Genomic DNA, 19982 nt, shown 5'->3' on the forward strand with positions numbered 1-19982 from the left:
CCTCGGGCTGGTTGGCGCAAGTGTGAGCTGGGAGTAAAGGAAACCGGGGGAAGCTGGTTGGTCATGGAAGTCATTGCTTCTGCCTTGGTCGACAACAATACACTTTGGTTGTATAGGCAGAAAGGGGCGTGGTTAGGGGAGGGCCTGAAGGGGGCCTGCACTTTCAAACTGACCACACTACTGCTTGTCATTACCCTCTGCAAAAAAAAAAAAGAGAGGCAAGGTCAGGGCTCTGCCTTTAAATTTGACGTGCTCAGAGGTACCGTTCACGGAATAAATAACAACAACAATGACAACAACAATGCCTGATACAAGCAAGGGCGCCTTTTAAGATGCTCAGCGCGAGGCTCAGGATTGGCACGAAGATCTCGGGATTACTTATGACGTCACTCGGCTCCGCTGGCTGGGGAGCGGCGCGCGAAAGGACTCGAACGGGAAGAGAAAAACAATGCACAAGCGAACTCTTCCACGGCTTGCCAGCTTTGACGTTTCCTTCCCAGCCACCCTCTCCGGGAACCCCTCCACCACCACCACCACCATCGCCAATTTCTTTCCAACATCCTCCTCTCCCCTCCCCTCCCCCGCCTCTCCAACGAAACTCGTCCTCTGTTGAGCTGTTCCCCCCTCCATAGATTCTATCTATCTATCCATCGATAAATGATATATATCTATATTTATAGCCCCCCTCTCTTTCCAAGAAGCACCAGGATGAGGAGGGGGCGGGCGGGGAGCTCCGGCGGAGGCTGCGAGCCTCTTTTCCGCAGATGCCCGCTTGCAATCATTTATAATTCACGTGTGTAGAGAGGGCGGGGGGGGGGGGTTCTGCGAAGGGAAGAAATAAAAATAATCCATATCAATCCTGCTCGTAATTGATCGTCATCAAGAGGCAGCGTGGGGACGGGGGTGTGAAAAGGTGGGTCAGGAGGGAAGGAGGGGGAGGTCTCAGTGGCGAAGGATTTGGGGAGGGGGGAGAAAGGGGGGTCAGCCAAACCTCCGTTCAAAAAAAGAAAACCCACCCCAAACAAAACTGGAAAGCAACGATGTCTTTTTCACAGCTTGGCTATCCTTACAACACGTCTTCTCAGGTAAGTCCAAACACCCACCACTTTTTTTTTAGTGGGGGGGGGAAGAACCGGGTCTGTGGCGTGGCGTGCAATGTCAGGTATCTTTTCAAAGCCTCCTTTTCATTTATCTAGTTTTAATCATTTTTGTTTGTTTGTTTCAAATGAATATCTGGAGGAGATGCTGCGTCGCCCCCTCCCACCTTCCTTTGATCTGTGTGGTGATGGGTGTCTGCGTGCGCGTGTTTGAATGAATGGGGGAATATGGTGAACCGGCACACTGCTCCTACCCAAGTTTACTCAGGAGTAAGACAGGCTGTTTCCAATGGGATTCAATCCAGAGGAAAGATCCAGAGGATCGCAGCAAGAATTTGTTTTTCTTGCCCTCTCTTCCCCTCATGACTACCTGTTCAGTTTTAAGTGGTGGCAAGTTTAGGCGGAAGGGGGTGTGTGAGATTCCTGAAGTTCAGTTGATCTGCAAATCTCTTATTGATTTTCCACTGAAGGCGATCCGTGTATGTGTTGTTTGGGTACAGGTTATTTATAGGACTGGCACAGTTTGGGTGTGCTCCCCCTTCCTCTCAGATCCAATAAATATTGACATACGGTTCTTTGAGTGAGAAAATAACTTGGAAATAAAGTTTTGCCAAGGCGACCAAAGCTGTTATAAGATACAGTACTAACTTGGAAGATACTGACTTGGAAAGGAAATCCAATCGATTCAAATGGAACTTATTCACTCGTCGCAGTTTTCTCACGCGAAGAAGCATTCCTACGCACACCTGATTGAGAAGTCAGTCCCGTTTAGGAAGGGGTCGATTGCTGCTGAGCCCACACGCTTTCGTAGTCCAATTTAGATTTGGATTTCGGATTCTGCTTATTGCGGTGTAATTCACGAGAGTCAGTCCCCTCCCCCATTTATTTGTTTTCTTTTTACCTGAGGGGTAGGCGGGGGTAGAGACCTGGGAGGGTGAGGTGTGCATATGAGAGAGAGAATAACAGCGTATGCAGTCAATTCAGTGTCATTTACGCTAATGTGTCACACGGTGTAATGCAAATTGCAAAAGTATACTATGACTTGATCTAGAATTCAGGAACCTGTCTTACAGCGAGTCAGACCATCGGTCCATCCAGTTCAGTATTGTGTACACTGACTGGCAGCTGTTCTCCAGGCTTTCAGGTGGGGGGTGTCTCTCCCAGGCTTATCTTATATATACTTTAAAGGAAAAAAAATCGGTCTTTTAATTGCCTGGTATCCGTTGCTCTCTCATAGGAGAAACCTTTCTACTTCCCCTTGCTTTCCAAGCCTCCCTGCCTGACTTCGGTCCCAGGTGCCTCATCCCCGCCGACTTCGTGCCTCTGCGGATGAAGCTGGAAGCCTCCCACCGTATTACACCTGCACAGCCTCCCCTCCATGCTACCTGCATCCTCCCCCCACCCCATATAATTTAAGGGAAGGTGGTATCTTTTAAGAGACTCATCCGGCTTGCCACTATGGTACCTTCCCCCTCTCTCCCTTTCCATTAAGATTTGCAAGCCACTCGGTGGATCAGGAATTCTAAGCAAAACATTACATTCGCTTTGGGGGCTTCCTTTGCTGTAAATTGGGGTTGGCTTAGGAGACTCTGCACTTCTGGTGACCCGCTTTGGAGAGCCTCCTCCGGACCCCTGGATCTCCACAGCCCCATTGACCGGCTGGATCCTACTCGGAAGGAAGCACCATCCGTTTCTTCAGGGCTAACAAGGGTTTCTCCCCCAGCACCCACCCACTCCAAACGTGCTTTGCAATTAACGTGAAATTGTTTCTCGACATTCTTTCTTGCGTTTTTCTAATTATTTCTCTCTCTCTCTCTCTCTGAACTCCAGTTTTTCGTCTCAGCCACCTCTAGCACCACTTGCTGTGACTCAGGGACCCGATCCGTCTCCGATGTGTCCTCGGGATCTTCTTCCCAAACGGCCACCCTCTGCTGCCCCTCTTACGAGAACAGGCTGTTGGCCGGCTCCAGGACAGACCTCAATGCGGCGCTGGGGATGTACAGCTCGCCCTACGCAGCTGCGGCTGGCCAAAGTTACGCCAATTACCTTCCGTACGGAGCGGATCCGTCCACACTGTATACCACGCTGGTGAGTGAAGCGAAGGCACAGGCCTTCCGCTCCCCTATGACTTTCGCGTTACAATTTGGTTACCAAGAGGAAAAGGGGGCGCTAGTCCCTGTTGACCTGGTAATGCACCTAATCGTATTAGCAATTTTGCAGCTGGGGGGAGGGGAGTGGAAATCAGAATGCATTTACATTACAAGGCGATGATGTTTACTCGGAAGTAAAATCCTGCGCTGTTCCTTGAGGTTTGGTTCCCTTCTGAGTGTCTTTCCTAGCGTACAATTCTTACTAGGAAATTATAAAGCTCCACTGAGATCCGTGCTACTTATTTCCGAGTAGACATATTGGGATTTGGGGGGGGGTGTAGACCTGCTGAGTATTGAGTGTAACCTTAGGCACTCCAAGGTAGGAGTAGGCCCGCCCCACTGAACACAACTGGGTCTACTCCTCCTCCTGTCATAGGTTTGGGATCCTTTCCGGAGGGCTCGGGGATATGTACAATTTTATTCTGAGCAAACATCCATAGACTCGAGCCGCCGGGCAGCGGTCCCTGTCCACATTCACCTGGAAGAGCGCGCGATGAATTTAACTGGCATCTGAACAAAACCAAAGCGCATGTGGAAAGGGGGACTCGCTGTTGTGCACAGATTCGGGTCCCCAAATTCCTCAAGAGCAATTCTTATATTCGAAGCAGAAACCTCTCCTCCACTTTCTATGGATGATTTGCGACTGTAAGCTCATTGAAGGCGGGACCTATTGTTTTGTCTTGTTTCTAAATTGTCGTGCGTTGCTCCCAAAACGATGTCGAGATAATGTAAAAATAAAATAAAGAGCTCCATCCCTGTACCTCGCTCATCATACACAAAGGGTCTCTGCCCCGAGGTAGCTTGCAGTTACTACACTGATCAGGAGAGGAGACCAAAAAGAGGGAGACGAATGTGGGCCAATTCTATTGTCATCTCAGAAGTAATTCCCTGTGAGTCCCTGTGAGTACACATTGGCAAATGTCATTATAATTACACGCTAAGGTCGTTTTTTATAAAACTAGCATGCTTCAGAAACTTAATATTTATGATAAGTTCATAAAAAAACTATCCCCCCTTTCTAGCCGATCCACCCATCCTTGACTTCCAAGCGAAACAAAATTTAGGAATTTTTAGTTAAAAAGCATCAAGGTGGGACGAGCTCTGCGTTAAAGTTGGTAGAATTTTAACAATGCAGCTCGCTATCTGTTTATTTGAAAACAGGTCCCATTTGTTCAACGGTAATTGCTGCTCAGTAAATGTGTTTTAGGACTGCAGTTTCAGGATCGCACCATGGAGGTGAAAACCCAACATGGGAATTGTGTATGCGTATAGTCAACCCTGGCCTCAACGCAAACGGGAAGAAATAGCAACTTCGGGAATCGTGCCCAAATAGTCCTGTTCGCAGCTGGGGCTTACTCCCATGAAAGCCTGAACAGAATCACAGCCTAAACGCTCCCATTAGTCCAGAAGGTTCTTAATCCGGATTAAGGAATCCAGAGTAGCGGGTGCGATTTCACGCAGTCATTGCAATTGGTTAGTTGGGGCATCTCGGCCCGGAGTAGGGTGGATTGGAAAGGAAGGAAAAAGCATGCGGGGGTCTCCCTTAGTAATCAGCCTTAAAACACTCTTTTAATGCGTTTTCTAGAACTCCCAGTACGACATCAAGGACGGCGCCTCCGCTTTGCACGCGGGGATTGCACAGCCCACGGCCGCCGCCTACTACACCTACGAGCATTCCTTTGGGCAGTACCAATACGACAGGTAACAAGCGCTTTGATCTGCCGAGCGGGAGCTCTTTAGATCTGCCCGCGACTGTTGGGAGCTACAGCAGTGGCAAACCTCCGACATTCTCCCTCCTCCGCACTACCAATTGACTCGTCTCTCTGTGTATTAATCCCGGGCGATCTGGGGAGCAGCCATCAGGAATGGCACGACTCCATTCGAAAGTTTGCTTTTGCAGTGGCGCCTGGAATGCTAGGCGTGCTTTGTCACTGACCTTTGTAAGCTAGTTGCTCTGCTATCAGTACAACCTTTCATCTGGCCTAGCAATATATACATGCAAAAGAGGGCAGGCCAGCACCAAGATCTGTATTTTTTTTTCATAATAATCACTATTATAATTATTAAGCAATATAGCATTGGGGTTTGTCTAAATCTTTGTATTTGGTTCAGGCCAATGGCCCATCTAGTCTTGCATGCTGTTTTCACAGTGGCCAACCAGATGCTTGTGGGAAACAGTCAAGCAGGACCCGAGCAGGAGATCACTCTCCCTCCTGTGGTTTCCAGCAGTGGGTATTCAGAAGCATTACTGCCTCTGACTGTGGAGGCAAAACACAGCCATTCTGGCTTGTAGCACTGGTATCCTCCATAAATTCATCTTTCACAGCCATCAAAAATCCTCTTTCATCCAAATTGGTTCCCATCACTGCCTCCTGTGGGAATTCCATAGTTTAACTAGGTGCTATGTGAAGAATTTATCCACTACCGGTATGTAAAGTACAGTGGAACCTCAGTTTATGAACACCTCAGTTTACGAATTTTCAGTTTACGAATGCCGCGGACCCATCTGGAACGGATTAATTAACTTTCCATTACTTTCAATGGGAAAGTTCACTTCAGTTTATGAAAGCTTCAGTTTATGAACAGACTTCCGGAACCAATTACACCCATGTTTCAGTTTATGAACGCTTCAGTTTAAGTCAGTGTTTCTCAACCACTGTTCCGCGGCACACTAGTGTGCCGCGAGATGTTGCCTGGTGTGCCGTGGAAGAATTACTTTATATATAGTCAATATAGGCACAGAGTTAATTTTTTTAACATTTTCTAATGGTGGTGTGCCTCGTGATTTTTTTCATGAAACAAGTGTGCCTTTGCCCAAAAAAGGTTGAGAAACACTGGTTTAAGTACTTCGCGGACTGTCTGGAACAGATTAATCCACTTTCCACTACTTTCAATGGGAAAGTTTATGAACGCTTCAGTTTATGAACAGACTTCCAGAACCAATTGTGTTCATAAACCGAGGTACCACTGTAATTATTTTTATCTGTGATGAATCTTTCAGCATTGTTCTAGTGCAGGCATCCCCAAACTTCGGCTCTCCAGATGTTTGGGACTACAATTCCCATCATCCCTGACCATTGGTCCTGTTAGCTAGGGATCATGGGAGTTGTAGGCCAAAACATTAAGAGGGCCGCAGTTTGGGGATGCCTGGTCTAGTGTTATGAAAGAGGGAGGAAAACTTTTCTCTACCCACTTTCTCCATGCCATGCATAATTTTATAAAACTGCAACCCAGATGAGGATCCCGCAATCCTCCAGATGTTGTTGGATCCCAGCTTCCATCAGCCCCAGCCAGTGTGGCCAGTGATTAGGGATGATGGGAGCTGGAGTCCAACAACATATGGGGGGGGGATGCACAATTCCCCATAACTCTCCCCTTTTCCACTTTCTGTTGGTAGCCCTCTTCTATCTTAAACTTCCCACAGCACTGAGAAGTCACAATGAGGAAAAGTATGGCCTGCTGGTTTTCTGTTTTATAGCTGTTGGGTGATGTGTGTGGGTGTTCTTAGGTTGAAGTCCTATATTCACTTACAAGAGAGTAAGCCACATTGAACTTAGAGGGATTTACCTCTGAGTAAACATGCATAAGATGGCATTGCCAATAGGAATCTGAAGAGGAAGTAGTTTCTATCTCACTCCATCCAGTGCTTTTCTTTTTTAAATAAATAGAAGAAAGAACTTCTCACCTGCAAGATGCAAATGACTAGAATATTCAATTAAAATATTTTTGAGTAACATTTCTCATTCTCGCCATCTTTTAGACCTGATGAAAGCAAAAGGTGTAGAAATGCAATACTTTGCAGGTATGCTCAGAAGTCCTATTGAGTTTAATAGAACATGCTCCCCTGTGTGTATATAATTCTATCTAAACACTCTTATTGGGGAGTAAGTCCCATTGTACTCAGTGGATCAAACCTGTGAGTAAATTTGCCTCGGATCACCAACAAATGACCTCCACAATTGGAGACATTATGCTGTTAGTTGCTGGAAACTGCTCTTGTGCTCAGGTCTTGTTTGTGGGTATCCCTTGGGAATCTGGTTGGCATTGTGAGAACAGGATGCTGGACTAGATGTGCCACTAGTCTCATCCAGCAGGCATGTCTTATGTTCTTAAGCCTATGAATGGTCTGTAGTTATCTTCTCATTGGTCAATGCCTCTGTTGATATGGAAATTATTTCCCAGTTACAGAGAAGTTGTGTTCATTTTGACACTGTACCATTTTGTGGTTCCATTCTGCCTGAAAAGTAGCATATGCACCTCCATACTGGCTCAGAAAATCATGCTCAGCATCTCTATCTCCCTGCCAGATATGGAACAGTGGATTTTAGCAGCTCAGCCAGACGCAAGAATGCCACCCGAGAGACCACTAGCACTTTGAAGACGTGGCTGTATGAGCACCGGAAAAACCCCTACCCTACCAAAGGAGAGAAGATCATGCTGGCCATCATCACCAAGATGACCCTCACTCAGGTCTCTACCTGGTTCGCCAATGCTCGGAGAAGGCTCAAGAAAGAGAATAAGATGACCTGGTCTCCAAAAAACAAAGCAGGTGAAGAGAGGCGAGAGGATGGTAGAAGGAATGGGGAAGACTGTGGCAGTGAAAATGAAAGCAAAGGTAGGCTTGGAAATGGACTTGCTGGATGCCTCTTGATCTAATCTACCTTACAGAGTGGTTGTGAAGATATAATGGGTTCTTTGGAGGAAAACATAAAACAAAATAATTATTATATTGTATTTCCTGGAGCCATCTGGTTGACCACTGTGGAGTGCAGGCTGCTGGTCTTGATAGACTGGGGTGGAGAACTTTTGGGCCTCCAGATGTGGCTGGACTGCAGAATCCATCAACCCCAGCTGGCAGGATCAAGACTGATGGGAGTTGTAGTCCAGCAACATCTTGAGGGACACAGATATTCTCCAACTTTGAGTTACTGTATGTCTTTGATCTGATCTCTCAAGGCTCCTCTTATGTTCAGTTTTTGATGCCCTGCTGGATCACACCAAATGTCTATCAAGTGGTCTACCAGATGCCTCCAGGAAGCCCACAGCGCCCCACCTGTGCTCAGTGGTATATGTACAGTCTCTGCTTTGAATACAGAATCCAGCCATCACAACGAATGGCCGTTGATAGAACTGTATTATTATTTTTCATAAACCATCTTAAAAGCCATCTAAGGTAATAGCCCACACCACATCTCTGTAGCAGCGAGTGCCATAAATTAGATTATATGTAGTGTGACTAAATACACACAGACACACACACAAAATTTGCCCATAATTCTAATGTCTAATTCAATATCACATATGAAGGGATTGTCTTATTTGCTTCTTGTCCTTGGTATTTAGCTAGAGGTTGTCTGAATGTGAAAGTACTAAACTATCACTGTCTGTAAATGAGAAGTCCAAAGTTCTGATCTCCTCGCATTTTGGCATGGTAGTTCAGGGCTGGCCAGCCCAATACATTTTGCCGCTTGAGGCAAAACCAGTCAATTGTGCCCCCCTGCCACTTCTCCTCCTCTTCCCTTCCCCCACCACTACCACCGCCTCCTCCTTTTCCACCTGAGGTGACTGGAGGTGGCATAGAGAAGCCCTGGCATGCTGAAGCTGGTGGTGGAGAAAAAGGGCCAGAGAGGGGAAGGCAGTGCTAGTGGTGGCCCCATTCTTCTCAAGTGGCAGCCATGGGTGAAAAACTCAAGAGGCAATGAGTGGTCTTCTCCTTGGGGTCCCGGATCCACCACCCCTACCAGTTGTCCCCAGCTGGCCACTTGAGGTGATATCTCATTGAGGCTAGTGTGTGGCCTGGCCTTGCAGTTACTTAACCTTCTTGTGGGTTGTTGTTTACACATATACTTTCTGCCCTTTCTTTTCATTCCAAAATACAGATCCCAAAAGATGCAAAGAAGAAAAGGAATTGCAGCTGAGCGATCTGGAGGACTTGGACGAGGAGGAGGCTGAAATCAAGCTGGAGGCTGAACCGAAGCATCCACACCAAGAAGGCCCCGGTGTGGGCAGCACCTTGGCTGAGACAGAAAAAAACAACTGCAGCCTTAGCCTGCCCAACCACTTCCAGGCCTTCTCCTGTGCCAAAGGTGACTCGGCAGTTACAGGGGACTTCCTTGGCCACAAGGGAGGAGCCACCTTGGTGAGTGGCCTTGGAAATCATGGACAACCCTACGAAGCCCCTGAGAAGCCCAGGATCTGGTCCTTAGCTCACACAGCGGGGGCCAATGTGATTGTGGGACCCATGAGCCATCCTGCTCAAAGGACAGAGAGCCCTGACTGTTTGGTGCTCAGGGGAAGGCCCCCTGGGGCTGTGGGACAATGCGGTGAAGAGAGGCCCCTGGGCAGCCTTGTGAGAACACAGTCTATTCATGACAAGGCCTTGGAGGAGCTGGCCCAACCGACCAAGATCTTTAAGAATTCAACCTTCAACCTGCAGTCCATCTCTTTAAACTATGCTTCCTATCCCATGCTGGGTGAGACCTGTCAGTATTCAGCAGGAACTGAAGGTAGTCAGCTTCTTGAGATTCCTCCCTTTCTTTCCATATCCAGAAGCACTGCTTGATTTTAGCGAATGGAAGTTTATGTGGTGTCAAAAGCTCTGCCATGGTTTTCTAGGTCCAGGGCCACATAATTCACAGCCATTTTTCATGCAGTTACTGGATGCTAAATTTCTCCCCTCATTTTGGGGAAGGAGCACCGATGTCCTCTTCTGCATTATCCAAAAGACGAGTGAGCTTAACTCTCATTCTGAGAAATCTTTGACAAGTCGGTGGATTCACACAACCATTTTGAGTTGGCAAAGTTATTCAGAATCTTCCTTGTCTTTGTGGTGAAACAGTGACTGGTTATCCTTCTGAAAATGTTTGAGGTGTGGGTTGATCCATGTGGTGGTGGAAACCAGGATATCATCAAAATGTGTCTGGATGTGTCAATGTCTGGATGTTCAGGCAGCTAAGTCAATGTGACAAAAGTAGAAAGAGAAATTCAGAATTAAATGCAGGAGCCTTGGCCAGTTCAAAATGGTCTTGTGAATCCATCTGTTTCTCAAAGAACTTCTGGGAAGTAATGATCTTGCCATGTAGTAGAGTGTATAGGAGACACCACAACATGACAAGGAAAAGTCAATGTGCAATAAGTTCACCACTCAAAAGTACAGGTACGTAGCCATGTTGGTCTGCCGTAGTCGAAACAAAATAAAAAAAAAATCTTTCCGGTAGCACCTTAGAGGCTAACTAAGTTTGTCATTGGTATGAGCTTTCATGTGCATGCATGAAATCTGAAAAAGTGTGCATGCACACGAAAGCTCATACCAATGACAAACTTAGTTGGTCTCTAAGGTGCTACTGGAAGGATTTTTTAAATTTTATTTTAAAATACGTTAGTGGCAAAAATCAAATGTAAGTCCAGCAAGAGAACAATATGGTGAAGCTGCTAAGTATCATATAGTTAGGTTTTGACTAAATGGTGAAAATGGACCTCTGTACATGCTCAGAGCCATGTCCTCACTGCTGATCCAACCTACAGGTACAGGGAGAAATAGCCAATTTCCTCAAAAAGATTCAGATTTGATCTGAATTTTTTTTTGGGGGGGGGAGGCAGAAATTTCAATCTGGAATGTTCAGCCTTAAAACCTGAAGGATTCTTTATATGTCTTGCTGATTAAAGTTAGCACAGCAAGGTTCAGCATTTGGTTAGGGCCTTCAATAAATCATAATAGAATTGTAGAGTTGGAAGGAACCCTGAGGGTCATCTAGTCCAACCCTCTGCCCACAGCTGTCCCTGGGTGGACTTGAACCACTAACTTTCTGGTTAATAGCTGGACCCATTGTGCCACCCACTGTTTTGTGGTAACCAAGGCTCAACCCTTCAGATGAATTCCAATTTCTATCAGCCCCAGCCAATGTGTTCAGTGGTCCTTGATGATGAGAGCTGTAGTCCAACAACATATGGAGGACAAAACATTGGGTGCTTGTGCCCTAAAGACTAAAGATAGATTAATGCAACCATATTTTGAATGATACTCCCCCCCCCATGTTTGCTTCTCTGGGAGTATGGCTTACTGAACACACGGGAAGTTGTTGTGTGTTTCTTCTGTGCTACCGGTATGTGTTGCTGTGGTGTTGCTGAAGTGCATCTGCACATGGGCGTACCCAGGATCAAAACTAGGGGGGGGGCTAGGGGAGGGGCCAAGGCATGGAAGGGGAGGGGCCACAAAGTGGGCGGGGAAAGTGCAGTCAGATGCGCCGGGCTGGTGGGCGGAGACAGAGCCCAGCCCAGCCCAGCGGAGCGCGAGTTCAGCGTTCCCGCCCGCCGCGCCGCGCTCTCTGGTTCCCCGCCGCGCTTGGCCTTGCCAGAGGGCGCGACGGGGAGCTGGAGGGAGGGTGCGGCGCGGCGGGAATGGCGAACTCGCGCTCCGCCGGGCTGTGCTCCGCCTCTGCCCACCAGCCCTGCTAGGGAGGGGCAGCCTGCGGCCCCCACTTGCCCCGCGGTGGGTACGCCCTTGTGGGGGGGGCAGCTGGCTTCTAGAGTAGGGCAGCTGCCCTAACTTGCCCCGTGGTGGGTACGCCCTTGCATCTGCAAGCACCATTTGACTGCATGGAGACTTTCACCATCTTAAGCGCATACAGGAGTGCAGCTTAAAGATGATGATAACGACAACGACGATAATACTCCACTCATCTGGTTGGGTTTCCCCAGCCACTCTGAGTGACTTACAGCATATATAAAAACATAATAAAACATCAAACATTTAAATCCTCCCAATACAGGGCTGCCTTCAGATGTCTTCTTTATCTCCTTGACATCTGAAGGGAGAGTATTCCACAGGGACGGGGTCACTGCCGAGCAGGGCCTTCTGATTCCCTGTAACTTTGCTTCTCATAGTGAGGGAACCGCCACAAGACCCTCAGAGCGATGTGGGTGGAGACGCTCCTTCAGGTATACTGGGCCAAGGCCATTTAGGGCTTTGAGGGTTAGCACCAACACTTTGAATTGTACTTGGAAACGTACTGGGTGCCAGTGAAGATCCTTTATGCCTTGGTATAAGGCATCTTCTTGTGTTCCTATATATGTAGGAGCAAGCACACACATAAAAGGGTCGAATGCTAGGATGCAAAATAGTAGAAATATATATCTAGAGCAACCTTGTACTGAGTCAGACCATTGGTCCATCTAGCTCAGTATTGTCTACACTGACTAGATGCAGTTTTCCAGGGTTTCAGACTGGGGTCTCTCCCAGCCCTGTTTGGAAATGTCAAGGATTGAACCTGGGACCTTCTGGATGCTCTACCACTGAGCTACAACCCTCCCTCTGTGCAAACGGATATTTCTAACAGACAAATGAGAGGGGTTAGCAAAGCAAGCTTCAGGAACAAACTTATAAATAATCAAACAGAACCTACAATAAAATCTTGCAGTGCATCCTGAGCTCTTACCAGGAGAGATTCTGTTCGGGTTTCCTGCCAGCCATCTCTTCCTCTAGATACCATAAGTTGTAAAGGGGCTGAAGCAAGAACCTTTTCTTCCACAATTTGTTTTCTTTTCCAACTGACGCTCTACATTCTGTAGGTACTAAGCATGTTCAGTCTTTGTAATGCTATATTATGGAGCTTTGTCCATTCTTTTTATAAAAAACTTTTTAAAATGGTTTTTTTTTTGGGGGGGGTACTTTTGAAAACCTTCAGGTTTCCCCAAATAGGTGATCATCGACACTCCTGCCTCACTTTTTGCATTATTTCAGTTAGCACTTAGCACTTGTTCATTAGTGTAATGATTATCCCTTTCCCCTTCTGAAATTCGTATCATGGATATTCCTATAAGGACAGTGTTATGCTGAAGCTTAGAGAGTTTCCTTAAATCTTGAACTGCACGTTTGGACATGACAAACAAGGAATGGCTTTTTTTCTTGCAGTGTGCCCTGGATTGTTACAGAGACATTTTACGGTATTAGATGATGTATCAAGTTATGGCTGGAAACAGAATGAGGTGCTTGGCAAATATTGGAGAGACACGTCATTGTTATATCAAATCAGAGAATTGTAGTATTGGAAGGGAGCCCAGAAGGGTCATATAGCCAAACCCTGTGCAATGCAGGAATCACAGCTAAAGAATACCTGAGAGATGGCCACCCACCTTCTATTTTGAAACCTCTTTATGGAGAGTCCACTACCATCTGTGGTAATCTGTTCCACTGTAGAACAGCTCTTACCATCAGAAAGTTCTTCCTACGGTTTAGGTGGAATCTCCTTTCTTGTAATTCAAATCCATTGGTTTGGGTCCTACCCTCTGGAGCAGCAGAAGACAAGCTTGCTCCATCTTCCATGTGAAAGTGAGTTTACCATTCCTTCTGCCACTGCAGCTCTGACAATATCATCTGATCATCTCTGATCAGTCAGTCAATCTGATAATCAATATCTGATTATATAATCTGATTTACCTTTTTTGTTTGGTGCTTTGTGTGTGTTGTTGTTTTAAACTGCATTTATATATCTGTGTTTCATTTTTATTTGTTTTTTTTTAAAAAAAAATCAAATATAGGACATGATTGGTGGCTTAAGGAGGTGAATGCTTCTCTTCTTTCTAAATACTACCTCCAGATCCTGCTTTCAAGTAGTTAGTCACAGGAGCAGCTTTCCAAAATATCTGGAAATTGCAACAAGCTTTTTTTTTTAAAAAAAAAAAAAGTCAAAATGCATTTCCTTTACAGGCTCACTTTTGGAATTGTAAGAATGATTTGCCTTCAGAGGAATGTCAATGCCCCTCATGCATTCTGTGTAATCCTGCCTGAATCATCTGGGTGTGAGTCTCCTGACTGGAAAGAAGGGAGCTCAGGGCTCAGAAAGACAATGGTCAGCTTTCTCTGTGAGATGGGCAGTCCATTGGCTGCATCTCTGAGTTGACAGAGCTGGGATGATCCAATCTCATACAGTGTAGAGATGCAGCAAAATCCGCCACACACACCTGACATGGAGGCCAATGAAAAGTAAGCCAGGCCAGAACAGGGACTCATTCAGAGGCACAGATGGCAACCTCTGTAAATGGGCTCACAGGAATCTTTATTTCATTTTGTTTCTCTTTTGCAATATGATGGGCAATCTCATGGCACCAGAGTTTAATTTTGGGGGTGGAAAGAAATAAGGCAGGGATGGGGAGTTTGTGGTCCTCCATATGTTGCTGGATTATAACCCTTCATGTGACTGGGACTGATGTGGGTTGGAGTCCTAAAACATTTGGAATGGCACAGGTTCTGAAACGAAGGTCTGACAAGGTGGGAAATGGATAAGTTGCATTCAAACATCTCATTGCTGGATTTCTGACACCTGCTTAATACACATGATGGTGGGGCAGAGGTGGCAGTTTTCACCAGCTCTACTGCAGTTCCCTAGGCCCACCAAAAAATAATTGCTCTGGAGGGTTGGGAGAATCAACTGGAGCAGTATGGGGTCCATTAGCACAGGGATGGAGTACCAATTGCCCTCCAAATATTGTTGGACTCAAACTCCCCTTTGCCTCAGCCAGCGTGGCAAATGGTGAGGGACGATGGAAGTCCAAAAATGCCAGGCTCCCTATTTTTGCAGTAATGCCTCCACTAGACCATTTGGGTCCAGCATATTGATTACAGAGTCATTTACAGTCAAAATCTGGGAATGTTGGAGAGAGTGGGGAAAGTTGTCCATTGACTCTAATCAAGTAAGGTGTTTTTGTGTGTGTTTTTTAAAGAAACAAAACCAAACAAACATGTTCTTTTGTTAAAACAGGGTTTGGGAGAAACATGAGAGGCACGCAAGGTTCCCTAGACCTAAGCGAAGTCTGTCTCAGTCAGCATAAAGACAAACTGAGAACAGCTTTTAGGCCAGTGCTGAAGAGGTGAGAAAGGTGAGTACCGGAAGAGTTTATGCTGTAAGCTGTGATTGCTGAGAAATGCCTCAGTTTAGGGTTTCCACCTTCCCCAAAGGTACCTTATCTGTAATTCACTGAGACCTAGAAAGTTGCCTTATACTGAGTCAGATAGCTCCGTATTGTCTACACTGACTGCCTGCAGATCTCAAGGGCTTCAGACAGTGGTTTCTCTCAGCCCTACCAGGAGATGCTGGGGATTGAACCTGGGGGCTTCTGCATGCAAAGCATGTGCTTGACCACTCTGCCCTAAAAATAAAAAAAATCCAGATGGACTCAGAAGAGTGGCAGCTAGTCTGTTAGGCATATAGGAAATTGCCTAGTACTGAGCCATAATAATAATACTACTACCAAACACTCACAGCTGTTCCCACTAGAACAGGTAAGAAAGCAACAGGCCCAGTTTGCAAACACTGGCTGCTACTAGTTTTTTTTAGCAAAATTGTCCAGTTGTGGTGGAGAGCCATGGTAGTGGCTTCCACAGCCTTCTCACATATACTCTATCATCTCTCTCTCTCCCTCCCTCCCTCCCTATTCCTTGGATAGAAAACTCTGTTATCTGATTCTAACTTTGTACTTTTATGGTTACAGGTAGGTAGCCGTGTTGGTCTGGATCGAAGTAAAATAAAAAAAATTCCTTCAGTAGCACCTTAAAGACCAACTAAGTTTTTATTTTGGTATGAGCTACTTGGTATCTGAAGAAGTGTGCATGCACACGAAAGCTCATACCAAAATAAAAACTTAGTTGGTCTTTAAGGTGCTACTGAAGGAATTTTTTTGTACTTTTATGTTGGTGTAATATCTGGGTGGTTCAGAAATCTAATTAATATGTGCTGATCTCCTTTCTCTTTCTCAGGCTCATGAAATCCAGCATGCTGGTGAAACATCTCAAGAAGGTTTGGAACCTGCAGGCTTTCAGAAGGAACACCCGTCATTCCCAATGCAAATTCCCTTTCTCTCTTTCTGTGTGTATGTATGTATGTATGTATGTATGTATGTATGTATGTATGTATGTATGTATGTTTCTTCTCTCTCTCTCTCTCTCTCTCTCTCTCTCTCTCTCTCTCTCTCTCTCTCTCTCTCTCTCTCTCCACACCCTCCAAAGCATGAACTGCAGCTACAGCTTCTCATGGTAATGGAAGAGAAGAGATGATACTATATATGCACAACTTTCAAGGGACCCCAGTGGAAGTCCAACCAGGAAAGCAGCTGTAGGGTCTTCTCTGTGCTACATTATATGAACACATCCCACACACTGAATTTTGCCACCAGATATATAATTGGACTCTTATCAATGTCTAGTAAGTTTCAAAACAAGTTTCAAAAAATGCACCCTGATTTTGGGGGAGGCTTTGGCTTCTTTCTTTAATAGACCAACATTGTCTTCTGTGAGAGGCAAGCTGTCAACGTGGTTACTGAGAGATCGCTCAATCTTCCTTTGTTCCTCAAAAATCTATGTGGGATATGGGGGTTCTTCTTTCTTCCTCCATCCTTTCAAAAACAAACAAAAATGACACTTTTTAAAACCCCTTTGTCTTTTTTTATTTTTTAAATAAGAGGTATTTGTCAGCCATGTTGTCTTGTACTCTGAAGGGGATTCTTTGGTAGTGCAAAATGCAAGTCTGTTATTTTCTGTCCTTGTACAAAGATATCACGGGAAAGTATTTTTTAAAGTCTCTAATTAAAAACCAAACAAATGAATGTTGTCAAAACAGAAGTGTGACCTTGAAGAGGCCGTGTTTGTGTGTGTGTGTGTGTGTGTGTGTGTGTGAGAGAGAGAGAGAGAGAGAGAGAGAGAGAGAGTGAGAGAGAGCAATACCAAGCGGTCATGCACTTTATTTATTTCTCATCTATTTATTTATTGCACTTCTCAACCACCCTTCATCCAAATAAACCCCAGGGCAATTTGCAAACAGATCAATAAAATGCAGATAAAAATATAGACTATCAATTCTGTTGCAGAATGTGGCAGCTAGGTTGTTTGTGGCTGCAAACTACCACCAGAATAAAGCAGCCAACTAGCAAGATTTGTATCAGTTGCCAATCTGCTGCCGGATCAGGTTTAAGGTGCGGGTACTAACATAAAAAACCCTATATAGCTCAGGAGCATGTTACTTGAGAGACTTCCTTATCTTTTATACATGCAATAGATGTATAAAAGTTTCTGGGAGAGCTTCTCCTGCAAGTTCCAAAGGCCTCAGAAACCCGCTCTACAGGAATAATAATAATAATAATAATAATAATAATAATAATAATAATGTAATATATTATTTATACCCCGTCCATCTGGCTGAGTTTCCCCAGCCACTCTGGGCGGCTTCCAACAGAAAAAATGAAATAAAATAATCTATTAAACATTAAAAGCCTCCCTAAACAGGGCTGCCTTCAGATGTCTTCTAAAAATCTGGTAGCTGTTTTTCTCTCTGACATCTTATGGGAGGGTGTTCCACAGGGTGGGCGCCACTACCGAGAAGGTTCCCTGCAACTTGGCTTCTCGCAATGAGGGAACCGCCAGAAGGCCCTCGGTGCTGGACCTCAGTGTCCAGGCAGAATGATGGGGGTAGAGACGCTCCTTCAGGTATACTGGACCGAGGCCATTTAGGGTTTTAAAGGTCAGCACCAACACTTTGAATTGTGCTCGGAAACGTACTGGGAGCCAATGTAGATCTTTCAAGGAGGAACTCAGATTACAGTTTTTAGTGTGGCTGCTCCTGTTCTGTGGAAGAGCATTCCTGTTGAGATACAGCAGGTATCCACTATTTGCACTTTCTGGAAACAATTGAAGACATTTTTGTTTCCACAGGCTTTCCCAGAAAGATAAATTGGTGTTTACCACAAGGGCTCGCTTGTTAGGGTTTTGGTCTTGTTTTAAATCTATTGGTTGCTTTTGTATTTTTAACCGCTTTTAATTATTTTATGTGCAAATCACATTGAGACAGAGGTTTAGAAAATGATTGATAAGCCAATGATGATGATGATGATGATGATGATGATAATGCATCAACAATTGAAAACAGGGTAGAAATACAACATCCTGCATAATACACCCCAATTTCTGAAATCTTGGAGAGTCTAATCAGCAACACCAACAGCCTGGATGAAGAAGTGTGCTTTGACTTGGCACCAGAAGTCCATTGATGCAATAGCTAAGTTCACCTCTATGTAAAGGTAAAGGGGACCCCTGACCGCTAAGTCCAGTCGCGGGCGACTCTGGGGTTGCGGAGTGGGCAATTCTGTGGCCTGGCTGCCACTAGAAAAGGCTCTTTTTCAGGTTGCCATACAGCAAACAATCCCGGCCCATGGGACAAGAGCCATGGGATAAAAGCTGAGAGAAAAGGGTTGACATCCTAATTCAGTCATGAAGCTCACTGGGTGACCTTGGGCCAGTCTTGGGCTGGATTGTTGTCAGGATAAAAGGGGGAGAGGGAGCACCATATATTCGTTGAGCTCCTTGGAGGGAAAGTGGTATGACTGTAAGAACCTCAAGGCCCTGGTTGCCTGGTATAAGGGACCCAACAGCTGCTGGAGTCCCAATATGTTAAGTGTTTTGTATGTCAACATGAATACGGTACCTTAGTTTTGGCCCAGTAATGTTTCTCTTCAATAACAAACTTGGGGGCTAACGCAGACCAAATAAAATAGGTGTGACATGACCCTGCACAGATGCTGTAAGATAGCACCCTACTATCTACAGTTTGCACAAGCTGAAGTTTCCAAACTGTCTCAGAGGGTAACCGCACATACAGTACATTATAGTAACCCAGACGCAAGGTTACCAGAGCACATAGAACTGTAGCTAGACTATATATATGGAAGTGGCTATAGCTGGCAAACCAGCCAGAGCTGGTAAAAGGCAATCCTAGTCAATGAAGCCATTTGAGTGTGACCTCATATAGAACAGGCCAATTATTAAATTCCCAGACATTAGAACCTCCCACCAACAGTTCCTCCATCTTGTCAGGATTCAACTCATGTAGAGAAAAGAGTGACTGCCCATCTGATCTGGTAATGCCTACTTTGGTCTCTCCCTTTATTGACACTGGAAATGATTGTAGTTGATGGAGATTTGTTTATTTTGTTACATTTTTTTCTCCCATCCTCTGCATATATACTTCTCCCAACTGCATGTTATCCTCTCAACAACCTTGTGAACCAGGTCAGGCTGAGAGAGTGACTTGCCCAATCCCAGTCAGTGAGTTTAAGGGAGTGTTGAAACAGGGTCTCCATGGTGCTTGTCTAACACTGTATAATGTTTAGGATTCAACTGCTATACTGCACTACATTGCATGGAAAGTATGTGCTCTGTCACTGGACTATGAGGTCCTTCCATCTTTCATATCCTTTAGAATTATAGGGACAACAGACGAAGAGTTCATAATGTGCATAGGTCACAGAGTAGGACAAGAAACCTGGTCAGACATTGGATTTCAGGACCTTGGACAGCTGGTTGGTCCTAGAGTCTGTACTCGGGTCTGGGCAGAGGAGCTCCCACTCCTTTGAGTCTGTGTCTGGTTTGTTGAAAGAGGCCATGGCACATCCTTCCAGGAGAGAATAACCATGTTCTGGAGCAGGCAAAGTAGGCCATTGTTAGTGGGTCATCATCCCTAATTCAGTGAAAAGAGCAACGCTGCATTGGACAAGGATGAGACAGAAAGGAGCAAACCCTTCTGCATTCTTCAGTTTTAATTAAAAGTGTCACAAAACACTTTCTCAACAGACTAATAACCCACACAGAGGCCAAGGGAAGAATGTGGCTTTGTTCCATCCAACTACCCATCCCCCATTCACTGGAAGCCATGCCCATAATTTAATCACTGTGCTAATTAGGAGGTCATCTGTA

At 45.5% G+C, this 19982-nt stretch overlaps 1 protein-coding gene across 1 annotated transcript; it reads left to right on the forward strand.

Annotated features, from left to right (window-relative positions):
- The first annotated feature begins 1037 nt into the window (after positions 1–1037).
- On the forward strand, positions 1038–16006 carry IRX6 (iroquois homeobox 6). Its single transcript, XM_035118788.2, has 6 exons — positions 1038–1085; positions 2928–3185; positions 4833–4948; positions 7555–7862; positions 9127–9720; positions 15999–16006. The coding sequence occupies exons 1-6, from the start codon at positions 1041–1043 to the stop codon at positions 16004–16006; spliced, it is 1329 nt and encodes a 442-aa protein (XP_034974679.2). The 5' UTR covers positions 1038–1040.
- Positions 16007–19982: the final 3976 nt, after the last annotated feature.

This window comes from Zootoca vivipara, chromosome 6 (assembly GCF_963506605.1).
Source record: "Zootoca vivipara chromosome 6, rZooViv1.1, whole genome shotgun sequence".
Taxonomy (NCBI): domain Eukaryota; kingdom Metazoa; phylum Chordata; class Lepidosauria; order Squamata; family Lacertidae; genus Zootoca; species Zootoca vivipara.